This window comes from Cariama cristata, unplaced genomic scaffold (assembly GCF_000690535.1).
Source record: "Cariama cristata isolate BGI_N322 unplaced genomic scaffold, ASM69053v1 scaffold15912, whole genome shotgun sequence".
NCBI lineage: Eukaryota > Metazoa > Chordata > Aves > Cariamiformes > Cariamidae > Cariama > Cariama cristata.
In genome coordinates, this window is record NW_009602289.1 from 6,940 (window position 1) to 22,901 (window position 15,962).

General features: G+C 42.4%; 1 protein-coding gene across 1 annotated transcript; it reads left to right on the top strand.

Moving 5' to 3' along the window:
• The first annotated feature begins 2,652 nt into the window (after positions 1–2,652).
• On the top strand, positions 2,653–14,748 carry LACTBL1 (lactamase, beta-like 1). The gene is made up of 6 exons (XM_009694708.1): positions 2,653–2,758; positions 4,157–4,266; positions 6,974–7,131; positions 8,783–9,030; positions 11,864–11,969; positions 13,770–14,748. The coding sequence occupies exons 1-6, from the start codon at positions 2,653–2,655 to the stop codon at positions 14,746–14,748; spliced, it is 1,707 nt and encodes a 568-aa protein (XP_009693010.1).
• The last annotated feature ends 1,214 nt before the right edge of the window (positions 14,749–15,962 follow it).

Genomic DNA, 15,962 nt, shown 5'->3' on the forward strand with positions numbered 1-15,962 from the left:
GTACGCACAAGCTGGGGCGCCTGACAACAGCCTCTGGGACTGAGACGACTTCTGGAGATGGTATGTGCAGGAGACTGGGGCTTTTTCTGACTCTCCCTAACCGATATTGAAATGTGCCTCTGACTAGAGCGGCTTGCAGGGTCTGTGGTGGTCTGCCTAGATAAGCATGGTGGGGCACGGCAGTGTACTTGGGTGGTGTTTGTGAAAGCTCCATTTCTTACCCCCCACATCCTAATTTTTCAAAGCTCAGGGGAAAAAACATAGCACACAGCTAACCTGCCTATGGGAAGCTGTGTGCACTTGTTTCTGCATTTGTTTGCATTCATTTACATGTGTCTAAGTGCTTGGCGGTTTCCCTCCCCATGGCTTGCTGTGTTTATGCTGTTAGCAGTGATGGTCATTGAGCAATGTACGTGAGATGGAGAAACTAGCTGAAAGGGAGGTGAGACCAGACAGATCCTGGAGTGGGAAGTGTGAGGAGTCTGTCTGACAGTTTCCCAGATACAGGGAAATAGTGGTATTTTTCCTGAAGGGTAGCTTAGAGGGTAAAGCATCTCCTCAGGCTAATGAGTATTCCTCATACTTTTTCACACTTGATGCCCCATCAATAAAAGAGGGATCCATGTCTCTAGTTTCATAGCATTCCCATAGTTTCATTGCATTGTGCCTAGATTATGGGTCAGAGAACAAAAGAGACATTCAGGGCACTCATCGTCCACAGGAGGTAAAGGGCAGTTTGAACTAAGGGATGAGAGTTCAGTGTTGGTATCTTTGGGTCTTTTGTTAGTGATCTAGGGACTCTGGAGTTCATGAGATGAGGCATATACCAGAAAATCTTTTCCTTTCACTCCGCTCTTAGGGACACAGAAATCAAGGTTTCTCAGTGAGGCAGGAAAGAGACAGAAAAATGGTGAGAGGAACTGCAGGTTGGTGGGGGAGTCACCTTATTATGATGGGACTAAATCCAATAGTCACTTCATGACTACTCCAGGGTAAAGAGTGCCCTATCGCACTCCTTGCTGCAGGAAAACAGCATCTCATTGCAGCTCTAGGCAACGCCCTTCAGCATAAACTGAAGCCTGCCAGCATGGGAGTGATTAAAGAGATCTCAACACACAGGCCTCTCCTTGTGTGGACGTGATCTCCTGCCTACTAAGGCACTGTATGAGGTTGATATATCTAAAACAATCTGATTTTGGTGTCAAAGTGGCATTCCCCTATTTAGGAACACGTCACTTAGACTGCATGTGTGCTCCAGCAGGCTCAAGTCTGAGTGGGTCTGCAGGCACCTGTATGGTCTTAAGCCATCCTTGAAGTTTTAATTATGTTATGGAAGAACCTGAAGTAAGCTGCCTTCAGAAACTTATGTGGGAATTTCTGAACAGGCTAAAGGGCTTGAGAAATAATTGTGATGTATTTCTGTTACTGTACAGAAAATGGAATTGCAACGTAGAGTGTCAGCAGGGGCTAGATCCCCCAGATGGATCCTTACAGAGCCACAGAGCCATTTGCAAGTCTGGAAGTGGCTCTGCAGATTCCCTAGTTGTGAGTGACAAGGCTCAATTGACTTGCAGAAGCTTTTGCATGAACTATCCTGTATCTCAAAAAAGAAAAAAAGGACCATGTAGAAATCTAAAGGGAGTATTTTAGTCTGTCTATCCTACAAGTGAGTCCAGACAACCTGAAACAGCTTTGAAATGTGAACCATATTGGATACAAATGGCAGGCCATATGTTTTATAACATTAATTGCCAAACATTCAAAAGCACCCTATTGACCTCCTACAGTCAGTGAAAGAGCACAGCTCATGCTTAGGCACCTAATAATTTGTCATGTGTGCCTTGTTTTTCTTCAACATTTATGTGGTAGTATCACCAACCTGGATGGTCTCCAGTGTTGTGAGAGCTGCACAAACCCAAAATATTAGCCAGTTTTCCAAAACATGGCATCTGTAAATGCCAAGCTTACAGATGGTCCATGATATAATGGGAATTACAGGCACAAAATAGAAGTGTAAGGAAGGGCAGTACATGGTGAAAATTTCCATCATTCATCTATAAAAGCTGGATCTGCTCAGATCATATGGCTAGTGGCTGCTATGAACAGATGCTGGACTCTGGAAAAAAGGAGTTGGAAAGATACCCAGGAATCATATAATCATAGAATCATAGGCTCATAATGGTTGGAAGAGACCTCAAAGATCATCAAGTCCAACCGTATACCTGATGCCAAAGTCATGAATAAGTCATGATGGTTGAGAAGGGAGGAAATGAGAGCTGTAACAGAATCCTGCCAGCCTGGGCTGATGAGGTTCATCTGCAGGGAGAGGAAAAGGCAAAAGGAGTGGATGGTATTCTTCTACAAGAACCAACAAAGCCAACAAGGTAAGGAGAGTAATGTCTTACAAACCTCACTGGAAGACAAGAAGTCATCTCTGGTTCCAGTTATTTCAATGTGGGCTGATACGCCCAGCTTTGGTGCTGCAGTAGTACTGGAATTAGTCCATGTCCCTGCAGTAGCTTTATTCTCTGAGGTAGTGTGCCTCTTTCACCTAGCTGATATGCATGAGAGGCAGTTTTTCTCTGTCTGAGATTATATCTTTTCTGCTTACAGCAGGCATCTAGCAGCAGGAGCCTCCTCAAGCTCACTGTTATGGAGGTGAAATGGATTCATGTGTTGGTCATCTTCTTCTTCCTGTTGTCTGTTGCAATGACGGGCTGCTTTCTGTGGCAGTACGGCCTCCCCAAGGTGGAGCCCAGTGAGTAGTCATCTTTAAGCTTGGTCATGGTTTGCCATAGAAATTTGTGAGACCAATAAACAGCTTTCTCCTCATGTGGACATACTTCCCCAAACAGCACATAAATTTGGTTCCTCCTAGCTGGTGCAAGGACACAGATGAGCATTGGGTTGATGGAGTACCATGTAACTCTGCTGATGTCCAGAGAAGCTCCATTACTTCTGGCACTAACTTAGGTTAATTGATATACGAAGGACACATATTATTTTACATACACTATCTTTTCTGTCTTTAGCATCTGCTTGTAAAAGTCACTCCAGTTTAGAATGGATTTTCTTTTACACCTTATCACATGCTTCAGTTTATGGGTTTGCTTCCTTTCATATTCCCCTAGTCTTAGATCTTTGAACGAGTTCAAGTTCCCAGTTCACACTAGAATTCCCTTATGTTGATTATAGAAAACTCAACAGATAGACTCAAGGCACGGTATGTGCAAGGATGAAATATATGCAGTGTAACTGGATCAGAGTTTTAAGTAGCCCAAAAGTGGCATAATATCCATGGTGAAGGTGCCAGAGGTACTTCATAGACCAGTGTCTGAAGAGATTTCAGACCCTACATTTTCATCACTATCAGAGGCTGCCTGTAGGCTCTTATGTAACCATCCCCATTCATCTCAAAGTTTTCATAGTGCCATTTCTCTTCTCATCTGTGTTTCTAATGCTTCGTGCTCAGTTGGTAAGCAGAAAGGTAAATAAGCATTTTGTTTACAGCTTACAGAGGAGAGGAGCTGTGTTTATGAACACCTTGGGATTGACTGGGAAAATAGTGGCTCCAAGTAAGAGTGTTCCCATCTCCCACTCTGTTTAAAGATCTTTGCTTGCCACAAAAATTTAAGGTATGTCTCTAGCATATGCAGGATACAGCTAATTCAGAAGACAGCTAATATACTAGGTATGCAGCCTATCACTGTTGTTGTAGTGTTGGATTTCAGGTGGCACTCACAATTCACTTCTACATCCATTTTCTGAGGTTACAATATGCATGGCACAACTCTGTTGTCCTGAACCCAAACTCAGACTTTCCCCTAGACATGGACAGGGCACTTTCATGGGGTCTAAACCCACTGTCAGGTACCCTATAGAGTCTTCTGTAGTCCTAGTTCCTTACTCTTACAGGTTGCAGAGTCAACTGAAGCCTATTGCAGTTCTGTGTCCATCCCATGTTGGAATAAGCAAGAATAGAGCACAGTGCCCTCTTCAAGTTCTGTTTTATGTGGGATAGAAACAATTCTGTGTAGAAGTGTCCTTCAGCTTTGGACAACACAGGCCAGAAAGCTAGTACTGACTGCTGGGTGAGGTTCAAGCTTGTTAGTGTGCCTATTGAAGTCGCATATGCTATCTTTGAAATGTTTTCCAGGCCCATCTGTGATGAAAGTGAGATCAGAAGCTGTGCAGATGTGCCCCCGCTATCCTGAACCAGTACCGCTGGATCACCCAATCCCCATTCTGAAGGATGCGTTGGAGAAGGTCTGTGAGGAGAAGGGAACAGATGAAGACAGAGCTCATGACTGCTTTTCTGAAGGTGTAAAGGGGAGAATATATATTTTTCCCCTGAACATCTCTGGGGAAGGAGGTGGGGAATCGAGGAGGTGGAGAACATGTGAATCTAGAAATGGGTATATAAAACTCCTTCACTGAAAATACAGAACAGTTATCTTATCTAAAGAGTAAGCTACGATGAAGGAACATTTTTACTTGTCCGTCGGAAGGTCTAGTGAGCATACATCAACACGAAATGATGGCTCTTGATATCTTGTCTACTATTAGGCAGCCCTCATGTCTTGGAAAGTAGGTGACTCATGTAACTAGTTCCTATTCATCAGTGACTGTCAATTCTTTATTTTACTGTTTTGCTGGCTTTCCTCATGCCACCGTTTAAAAATCAAAATCTACTTGTAGGTAACTTCAGGGAAGGGAATGGAGGGGAAGGGGAAGAGGAAGGGGGCCTGCATCTGAATGAAAGAGATGTCTGAAATTCTGGTAGGCTCTATTTGCAATGAGGAAATATTGCAGCGTTGACTTGACTGTATGGACCATAAGGACTGCCATGCTCTGACAGGACACTCCTGATTTTGTAGACCCCTATCATATAATATAGTCTCTCATTTGCCCCTTTCTCATGAGTAGTTTAATTAATCATAGCAGAAGCTGTACCACAGCTCTGATCATTCTTTTTACCCTTCTGTGAATCTTTTCTGGCTCTAACATACTCTTGTGGAGATGTGGGAAATCAGTACTGTATACAGTATTCAAGGTGCAAGTGGATCAGGGATTTATACAGTGATAAAAGGGTGTTTTCTGATTTATTTGATGTTACTTCTCTAATAATCCCTCATCTTTGATTTACCTCTTTTTCTGCCATAGGGCACTGAGCAAATGTTTACATAGGAGCATCCATCATAGCCCCAAGGTCTTGTTCCTGAGTGCTAATGACCAGCTCACTGCCCATCTGTGTGTATGTGTTGTGAAGTTAGGGCTGTTTTCCTGCATGCACATTGCTTTATCGACAGTGAATTTCAATTGCTATCACTTCACATTCACTTTTATGAAGCCTCTGTTGCTGTCTCTGGGGTTACAGTAGAGAGGCATTTTATTATTCAACTCGGATTAGTCAGAGAGGTAGGGGAATGTGCAGAAGATTGAGTGTCCATCACAGAGTCGTCTAACCTCCCTTATTTGTACTCCTCAGAAATGAAGTATCCAAGAACTCCTTTGAAGTAGGCTGGTAAAATTATTCCTATTTTGCAGATGGAATAAGGCACAGAGAACCTGTGAAGTAGATGCATAGAAAGTCATAGGTATTTGAAGGGGTCTGAGGCACCAGCATCTCAAAAGTGTGTCTTCAGATGCCCTTAAGTTCTGCCTAAATCTGTGGACACTTGAACCCACCCTAAAGATCTTGCACTATCTGAGACAAACTACCGTCCTGTGCCAGGCCAGGAACCCTGAAACCGGGACCCTGAACAGTACCAGATGCAATTATATTGCATACAGGGGAGGACTTTTTCCTAGCCCATAGCATCTTGAAACAGGAGAGTGATACTCATTCACACATGAGGCTTAAGTAAACATTTATCTTCTAAGAGTAAATAATTTTACTTATCAGAAAGGCCTACATTTTCCTCAGAAGAGTCTTGCTAGTGGCCAAATCCAAACACTGAGTACCGGTTTCAATGACACTTGAGTCTAGAACAGCATCAGGTATTTCTATCAACATTCTGCAAGTCCAGGCAGATCTACATGCCAGACTCTCTATGAGACAACACTAAGGAGGACCCTACTTGCTGACATGAGATCAGTGTGTTTTCTGGAGGTGCTGATGTACCTAGCCATACTAGATTAGCCACTGGCACATGGGGACAGGAGTGCAAAGAACCACTACAGAAGGACTTTGCACAGGTTGGGTGTTTCCATTGCTGGCTGTCAGTGCACCTCACCAGTCCATCCAGTGAAGAGGTCCTGAGGACATCATGACCTTTCTTGTCTCAAATACTGGGCTTGGAAGGACATTTCTTATGTCTTAACCTTTCTGTGCAAAAGATAACTTATGCATTATGATGACATAGCTTTGAAAAAGTCATAAAAGAGCAAGACCAACGCCTTCTGCTTGCAGGAGGTGGGTGGAGCACAGCTGGCTGATTAGGTCTGCACAATGCTGGCACAACAGGGAGCAAAGAGCAATCACAGCCCTCTAGTTGCTCAGTGCTGTTTCTCAGATTGCAGTTTAAACAGTAGTCCAAGCTCTAGCATGTTTCATGGCATGAGAAATGTCATGGGATATTTGAGAAGTCTGCACCTTTTTCCAATATATCTTTGAACCTAAAATACCAGTGCAAAGAACAGATGTGGACAGTACAATTTAAAAAGGAAGAAATGGCAATTATTAGGTTTTAGCATTTGTTTTTAATCCTATAAACATCATAGGTATTACAAGGATGAACACCACATTCTTCTACACTGTGGATGTGTAGACTGAAGAAAGATACCGGATAAGTAATTCAAAGGAACAGTACAGTTAAAATACTTTATTTTGACAAAACACATTTGAAAAAATCACTCTCAAGTGCTTGGAAGTAAGGAGGGCTGATGGTCTGGGTCATCTACTGCCTGTTACAGACTAGATGCGTTATAAGACTCTTCATTCAGAAATTCATAATTTCTCATCATTCTCCAGGTAGATATGATGCTGCGCCAAAAGATTCATAGCTCTGGTCTCCCTGCTATGTCTGCCATTGTTATCTACAACGACACTGTGCTCTGGACAGGCAACTTTGGGAAGAAGAATGGTTCAGACCCCTCCTCAGTGGTGCCCAATGAGTACACTATTTACAGGTGAGACAGATGTATTACAGGCGTGAGAGGTAGAAAAAGAGCAGATACACATATGGAAATCTGGTATCTGGGAACAGAGCCACTGTCACAAGCCACATCTTCTACTGGCTCAGGTCCACTGGAAAAACCTTTTCTGGGTTACACTGAAACTTCATGAGACAATGCTTCAACTGGTCCCTAAATTATCATATGCTTGTGGCTTACTGAGTTGTTTACTCTGGGATTTTGTTTTGGTTTTTTAATTTTTAATTTGATCTGACATTATTTTAAATTGAAATAGCAGTGACCATCCTGAAGAACCTGTAAACATACTACTGCTTACATAGGAATGTCTCCATGCTTTGAGGAGGTCTAGGGCACAAATCTGAAGACTGAGAGCTAGCACAGATTTTGTGAACAGTGAGGAGACAGTGCCATAGGATACAAAAAAAAAAAAGTTCAATCTAGCAAAAAATGGTGTTTGGGAAGAATATCTCCTGAACACATAAAGTAGACCTGTGTGCTTATTCATTCTCCCAGGGAAGTCAAAGCCATATTGGCCATTATTTTTTAGATGAAGACAGAATCAAGCTGTTAGTGTGTGTTAAAAAACAAATACAAAGGAAGTGTTCACTTCCTTTAAAGATCTGTTTTCAGTGATTTATAACTGTGCTATATATGAAACATATGGGCTGCACTCTGACTATCAAATGTTGTCCTCGGAATAAGCAACTTTCGGAAAGTTTCAGCAGCTGTGACTACCTGCTTTTTCCCTTTCTGCATCATGGTAAAATCCCTGCATAGATAACCTCATGCTATTTCTTCCAGAATCATAGAATGGTTTGGGTTGGAAGGGACCTTAAAGGTCATCTGGTTCCAACCCCCCTGCCATTGGCAGGCAAAAGGGAACCTGTCCCTGGGTGGGCTCAAACCAGCAGCCTTTTGGTTAACAGCCAATCATGCTAACTGGTTGTGCAACAGAGACTCCCCCAAAAATTTATTGCCAGTTGGCACTGTTTAAGGTTGGAACTACAATGACATCTGATCATCTTCAAACCTCGGACTTTCGTTCTTGATTAATGAAAAAATTACTGGCAAATGCTTTTGCTCTAGGCTGTCTTGTGCTAATCCAAGAATTTCACCCCTAGCTGCACAATGTGAATGTCCCTGGCCATCCCTCTTAATCACGGACCCGCTTCTGAAAACCAACAAAATAGAACTGAAGTTCCTATTCCAGAAGATCTTTTGTAAATTTGACTCTGTTCTGAAGCCACCCAAATATCAACTCTGAATATGAAATGTAAAACTTTATGACATTTTAACCTAAAAATTCCAATAAACTACTTGCAACTTGTTATGGTATTTACTAAGCAATAATTTACAAAATATGTCATTTTGTGAATATTAAGTGAACAACAAAAGTTTTGTAGCCCACTGCACCATTGGGGAGATACTACTGAAGTTTATGTTGCAGTCCATAAAGGCCAGAGTTAAGGATATTAATTCAAGCTTCTTATCTGCATTTTAGCCATTGCTTTCTGAATTAACAAAGGTGTTGCAAGTAAAGCTACAGGCAGTGGGTCATTTGGGTGATCTCATGTACTGACCATCTTTCCTCTTGATTCATGGTTTTCTTAATGCCTAATTTTTACAAATATTTGTTCCTTAACAGAATTGCCAGTGTCTCCAAGATCTTTCCCACTATTATGTTGTACAAGATGTGGGAGGAAGGAAAAGTCACTTCTCTTGATGACCCATTGGAACGTTATGCCCAGAACTTTGTTATTAAGAACCCTCTGGGAAGGCTCAAGGAATCAGAACAGAGATACACAGCAGATGGGCTGATTTTTTTGGAAAAAGGCTCAATGCCACTTAAGCCTTCACCTGTTACCTTGCGCAGAATGGCCAGCCAGCTCTCAGGTGAGACAACACTGCTACCTGCTTGCCCTCTGCCCACCACTATGCCACTTGAAAGAAACCACAGAGGCAACAGACCATATGCCAGGGATAAAAGAGGTTGCTGTTGAGGCTATTTCCCAGTATGGACCCTGCACCTTTGCACTTCCCAGAGGTCAGGCATGACCCTTGAAAACAAGTTGTCAGTAGCTTCATGGAGTGCTGAAAGGAAACTCTTGTCCAGACCACCAGCTAGGAAAGGGGCCAAGCTGCACTGAAAACAGGTTCCAGTTGCATAATAGTTTTTGTGCTCCAGCCCAGAGTGCTCTCATTTTTCTGAGATGTAGAGTTGTGGATCAAAGTGACACCAAACCTCTTTGCTTTGAACAGATCAACCTTGATCGCTGAGCTAAATTTAACTGTCAGTGTGGTGCCTGATCTGCGATTCCTGAGCTATTAATAGCTTTGTACTTGCTGGCAGAAGACTATTAATCTGCTGCTACCTTCATAATTGTGTAACTCTTACCTTATGGTAGAAGGAGCTCACAAGACTAAGAGGAACTTTAACATTTCTCAGAAATAAAGGTGCTAATACTTAACTCCGAGATTCCAGAATTTAATGGCTAAAAAGACTGTGCTGATATGTCATGCAGCATTTCAATTAAACTCTGTAGCACCGGGATAGTTCCAGATTGGAATAAATGCCCTAAAATTAGGATCTAAGACCAAAACAGCATGTAGGCAAATTGCAGTACCTCAGGACAGAGTACAGTATCTCCTGAAGCAAGCCAATATCAAAATAAGAGTTCCCCCAAAAAGAATGATGGAACTGAAATCTGGAAACAAACAGACAAACAACCCGAAGTGGCCAGTGGCAGCAGGAGGCAGACAGACATGTGCACAACCCTGCCCAGCCCCGCTCCGCTCTTCTCTAGCCAGCCTGATGATGTCCTCAGAGGTACCAACTCTGCCTATTCCCCTCTGACTCTCAGGAGCACCTGAAGCTGGTCTGGCTGCTCCTTGCAGGAGCAATGTGTGCTGGAGCTGAATCTCCCAGCCCTGTTGCAGTTCCCTGTCACCTAGTGAGGTGTGAGATGTGCCCTAGAAATACTTGTAGGAAGCATATCTCAAAAGTGTACCTGGTCACAGCATAACTGCTTGTAATGTAGAGCCATTCCATTGCTTCTATCGCTGCTGGATTTGTGCCCCTGCTTGGCTCCTTTTACATTCCTATTTCTTTTTTTTTTTTTTTTAGAATGTGGCCTAAATTTCCCAGACCACATCAGCATGGCACACCAACCAGCTTGAACCCTGACAATTTACTAGAAGGAGAAGCAGTTTCAAAATCCCAACTGAAAATCAAATGAATGTTGAGGTCAATGTCTGTCAAAAACAAGTTCTGTTAGAGAATAGGTTCTGCTTAGCATCAAGATCAAAGCCACTGTATAACATATTGTAAAGTGTTTTTCATCTAAATTTTTCCAGCGGAAACTGATCTATAATATATCTTCATTATCTGGACTTTTCTACATTGCGTATTACAAAACTCCAAAGATTTTTCTCCTCAACACTTGATGGGTACATTGCTAGAGAGAAGCTCCAGGTTCTTAAGACTATGATTTTCAAATACATATGAATGACAGTATGAGATGCTATTGTAAATTATTAACAGCATGCTTGTCACATCAGTTAGCAGCCCATGAGGTATAAATCAATGACTGTGGATCTTCTGTTATCCTCACACATTCTCTGGTTTATAATTTCTAGTGAACCTCAAGAAAGATGTTGCACTGCTTTCATGGCACTGGTTGAACTCTCTCAGTGGTGCAACATTTTCTTTGCTGCCATTGTGGCAAGTAGGAAATGAAGGAGCCCACTGTCAACTGGAAGATGCTCAGTGCATCTCTTATCTGGTCATTGACCTGCACAAATAACCACAGACCAGAAGCAGAAAAAGTGCTCTTGTTCCAGTTCAAATCCCAAGGTCAGACCAACTGAGAAAGACAGATGTTGCTGCTACATAAGAATAGGGCCTCATTCAACTTTGCCATGATTAAGCACATGCTCACTGAGCAAACGATTGCAAGTCATTTTTCTGTCATGTACCCCCTCATGATTTCCTCCTAACCTCTAAATCAGTCAGCTGTAAACTGCAATGAGGATTGAATTCCAGATGTAATCCAAGTTCTGGACTTGGCAAGCTGTAGATCCTCTGCAAAGGAGCTCTGGCATATTGAAAAGTCCTGGCCAAAAGTTTTTAGGGAATCCATGTTCAGTGTTGTGGAATTAAAAGTGAAAAGAACTTAAATTTTTCTACATTCATAAACCCTGAATAAATATTCCTAAAGCTGAAAAACAAAAAAAGCTAAAAATACTTTAGGCCAAGCCTGGAATGGTTCAGAGAAGTTCAAGCCCTCTGTAGCGAGGTGTAAAGAACAAAAACCTGTTTAAAGGGGCTGTCACACACCTTTGTAGTCAAGGGAATACAGTCATATGGAAATACAGACAGGGATTTCCCCAACACACAGTATGCCCTTCTCTTCCAAAATACGTTTGGGTCTACAGGGTATTTTTAATCATCAAGGTATTTTTACTGAAATGTAGCAGCCTGGAATTGGTGCTGGGGGAGGACTTACATTACCCAGATTCAGTGGTCCATGACTTGTATACTGTGTCCTGCAGTCCAGTATGAACAGGTCCTTGCGGCACATTTGCTATAGGTATAAAGCATACGTGTGCATCATTGTTGTTTCCATCATGCCATTGAATCTTGCCTTTTGCTCACTCTTCACCAGGCTCAAAGTTTCCTGGACCATGATTTGTCTCAAATTGTTAACTTCTCTTTTCCATGCCACAGGTCTGCCCAGGAGGCTGCGATCTACCAGCCTGCTGTGGAAGGGCAACACGCAAGATGCTTTAGCTCTCCTGAAAGATGATGTCTTGGTTGCTGATCCAGGAACCAGGTCAGATATATTCACTTAGGAGCTTTTGATCTGGGTTTGTGTTCTCCACTGATACTAGCCCCACCTGCAGTCTCCATGGCCAACAGATAAAGGACAGCCATTCCTAAAGGGATCTTCAGCCATCTACCCATACATCTGTCTTAGGCTGGAAGGAGGTGCCAAGGTTTTTTTTTTTTTTTAATTTGTATAGAGCCTGAGTGAGAAGCCTGGATGAGGCAAATTAAACTGCTATAGCTAGGTCCAATGAGACTTAAATTGTGAAAGATGCAGATTTTCAAAAGTGGAAAGGCATGTTAATTTAATCAGTTTAAATCATTATAGATTTGGCTTAAAAATCATGCTATATCTGTAATGATTTGCACGTCTCTCAATTACCTATAAATTCTATTAATGTTTGTTACAATTTACATAGCTTGTTAAAAGTCTATTGCCTAGGTTGCAAACACTCAAAAATATGAACAGGATCCAGCAGATAGCAGGTGAGGAAAAGGATTCAGACTAACTGGGAAAAACTTTTGAAGTCTGCAAAATTTTTAGGGAATAGAATTACATTCTGAAATAATTTGCCTAGGGTTGCTGAGGATTCACCATGGCTTGAAGTCTGCAAGCTTAGAAAACTCAATGGCTCGATCACGGCAACCTTGTATTAGTTCTGCCTCATGTCGCGTAGGATGTTACAATAGATGTTCCTTAAAGGATTTTAAGATTTTAATACCATCATCTTCTTTGGTTTTTATATTATGCTCACCATTAAGATACATAAGAATGTCATGCATAGTCTGCCAACCTGTTATTACTTGACACGTTGATAGTTTTAACTCTGTTTCCTTGTTCCTGGATATACTTCACAGCTAACAGATTATTCTTCCTAAAGGAAATTCCTATTCATTGATGTAGAAATTTTAACATATTTTCCTGGGTATATTGAAATTCAGCTCCATTTCAGATACAAAATTTTAGACCCAGAATGTATTTATTCTTGGGGTAGAACTATATGTACTCATCATGCCTTTATTCAGCTAGATGGGCTGGAAATGTTTTAAGTGGTGTCAAATTTATGAAGTAGGCCTCAGTGAGATACATGGCTTCACACAATTGGAAAAATAAAACAAACAAGGTTGAAAACATGAATTTTGAAAATGTGTTTGAAAAAAAGTGCCCATTCATGTCTTCATGTCATTAAACTTCATACAAGTTTAAAGACTTAGATCACTTTATGGATATTAAAGAGTGAAGCACTCAGGTGTCTTTAATGACTCAACATTGCTGGATGCTGCTTTGTAGATTTTTAAGTGCTTTTTAAGTGCTTTTACCATCTTAAGGTAGCTTAGGTACTTAAGTGATTATACGGTGTTAAATCTCCAAAGAGGCTTACCTGGGATTTTGAGACCTTTAAGGTAAGAACCTGTAACTCTTAACTCCACTCTTAAGAAAAATTGATATATTCTTTGATGAACAATTATAAACAATAGGTCAGCATATGCAAATATATAGGTTTTTATATAAAGTTGTTTTTTTTTAGTTTTCTGCCTCCAGCTCTCCCTCTGTGTATGGTGGTTAAATAGTTACGCTGATGTTCCTGTAAGAAATTTCTCTTTCCTAACAACAAATCAAGGCAATAACATTCAGTTTTTCTCTGTCCCTCCTTCATCTCTCCTCTCTCTTTAGCATGCCATCTGATCTGATAAAAGGAGAATTTTTCCCCAGAGAACAGAGACCTAGCCACTGGTTTTAAATAGTCATACCCACACTGTATCACTGGGGTAAGGCTGATCTAGATATATTCTTCTTCCTTTGCAGATGCCACTACAGCAATTTGGCCTTCTCATTGATGGCACATGTACTAGCCGACCATGCAGCTGAGGGGCAATACCAGCGCTGGATCTCAGAGAACATCCTGGACCGCTTGGGCATGGAGGATACTGGCTTTGACATCACACCGCCCATCTGCTCCCAGATGGCTGTGGGTTTCTACAGCAGCCGACAGCCAGCCCCTCTCTATGACCTCGGCTGGTACAGGCCTTCTGGCCAGATGTACTCCACAGCTGCTGACCTTGCCAAGCTGGCAATGGTCTTCTTAGGCACCTACCACCGTCGTCTCTTAGAGCCTGACACAGTGAAGACGATGCTGACCCCTCTGTTTAAGTGCTCCACTGAATACTTTGCTAACAAGACTGGCACACCCTGGGAGATTAACGAGCAATTGGGCTATGATGTCATTAGGAAGGACGGAGACCTCGATGGTTACTCAGCTACTTTCTCTCTTATCCCCAAGCTCCGCCTGAGTTTCATTGTGCTTATGGCAGGGCCCAGGCCTCAGGGTGGAGATGTTGTGACTCAGACATATGAGTATCTTATTCCTGCCATGGAGACGGCATTCAGAGAGGCAGAGAAAAGCTTGATTCCCCCTCCAAATCCAGGCCCTTTTGTTGGCTACTATACCTATTCCAATCTGACTTTCTATGAGATCAAAGTTGGACCTGGTGGGGTGCTGGTCATGCAGCAGTTTGGGCCTCACGTGGAAGAGCTGATTCCTGAAAAGTACCGGACAATCAAGCTCCACCATCTGGAAGATCGTGTTTTCCAAGTTGTTTTTGACAAGGAGTTCCCATGTGTTCTGCACCTGGGCTCTGCTTCCATCTCACTGGAGACCCAAAATGGGCAGCTCTTTAACTTTTATCCATTCGATCGCAAGGGTTTGTCTCCTGGCTTTGATGCACCAGGGCTGAACACATACAATGTGGTGCGTGTACTTCGTAAACCTGTATTCTATAGCTAAATGTCCCCTCTACTTTTCTGACCACTTCTGGGAGGTGGTTCCAAATCTGTGTCTTACCAGACTCTCCTGTCTGTGTGGCTTTATGGATGCCATTTAAAAGGGAAAGATGGTGGCAAATGACTCCTTTGCCCAAGAAATATGTCACATCACACTTCTAAAATTACTTTAATGGCTTGTGATCCCTGGCAGTGCACAACAAGGCAGCTAGCAACCAGGGATGCTTGCAGAAAAAAGAGGTGAGAATGTGCCGGATGGATGGTGTTTGGATGCCATGAAAAAAAGCTGAGCACTTAAGTCTCCACACTTACATTGTCCGTTTGATGACCATTGCGGTGATTGACTGGTATCATCAAAGGGCTGAGAATTTCCTGTGTCTCTCAGAAAATATCTCTTCTTCAGCCCTAGGGTTTTTCCAGGGCTCTTCAGAAGCCCGTCTACCATGAACAAGATTCCTCACCTGGGTTTACCAAAAGCATTATGTGCTAGAAAATGGCAGCAGCCTGAATCAGGCCTTGCTTGTGATACCTGGGAAGTACGAGTCCATTTCTTTCCTGGGTCACAACAAGTAAACTGAAGAGAACAGACAGCAATGTGGTTATGTCTTGGCTCCATGGATTTCTGCAAAAGCAGTGGTCACACAAGGGATATTGTAGCACTTAAGTATAGAAGCTGAAGCTTACTCCTGTGAGCAGGACTATATGAACATATGCTGGTATATTCCAGCTGGACTCAGGCTTGTGACTGTTGCAGTATATCAGCAAGGCTGTGAGTGTGGCATTTAAGTACGGGAGTGCATGGGAATCTTTATATGGGTTTTGGGCAGGATGTCTGTATGGATACACATCCATTGTGTTTATGCAGGTTATGAGGGAGGATGCTAAGGGAAAATGCATTAGCTTGGGAAGAACTACATTTAGGACAGGTGCACCTGCAAGCAATGTGAAAAGCCACAGATGTATTTTCTTCTCCCTTCTTGTGCTCAGTCAAGGCCAAGGCAGGCAGGACAGATGATATGTCATTAATGGCCAGCATCATATCACTGAGATGAGAACAGTGTCAGGCATGAGTACAAGATAGAGCAAGTACCACCGACTGAGGAGTGCTGGCTCCTGAAATGCCCCTTTAAGTTTAGGAGCATATTGTGATTGCAGCCATAACTGGACGCTGAAATAAAAGCAAGCAGATGGTCAGGGCAAGATAACGCTTACCTTAAA

What these genes read in the sequence shown, in the direction of transcription:
- LACTBL1 (XM_009694708.1), top strand. Translation starts at nt 2,653, where the DNA reads ATGGAGGTGAAATGGATTCATGTGTTGGTCATCTTCTTCTTCCTGTTG. An exon ending in CCTCCCCAAGGTGGAGCCCA is followed by an intron (nt 2,759 to 4,156) that starts GTGAGTAGTCAT and finishes AATGTTTTCCAG; the next exon opens with GCCCATCTGTGATGAAAGTG. An exon ending in AATGGCCAGCCAGCTCTCAG is followed by an intron (nt 9,031 to 11,863) that starts GTGAGACAACAC and finishes TCCATGCCACAG; the next exon opens with GTCTGCCCAGGAGGCTGCGA.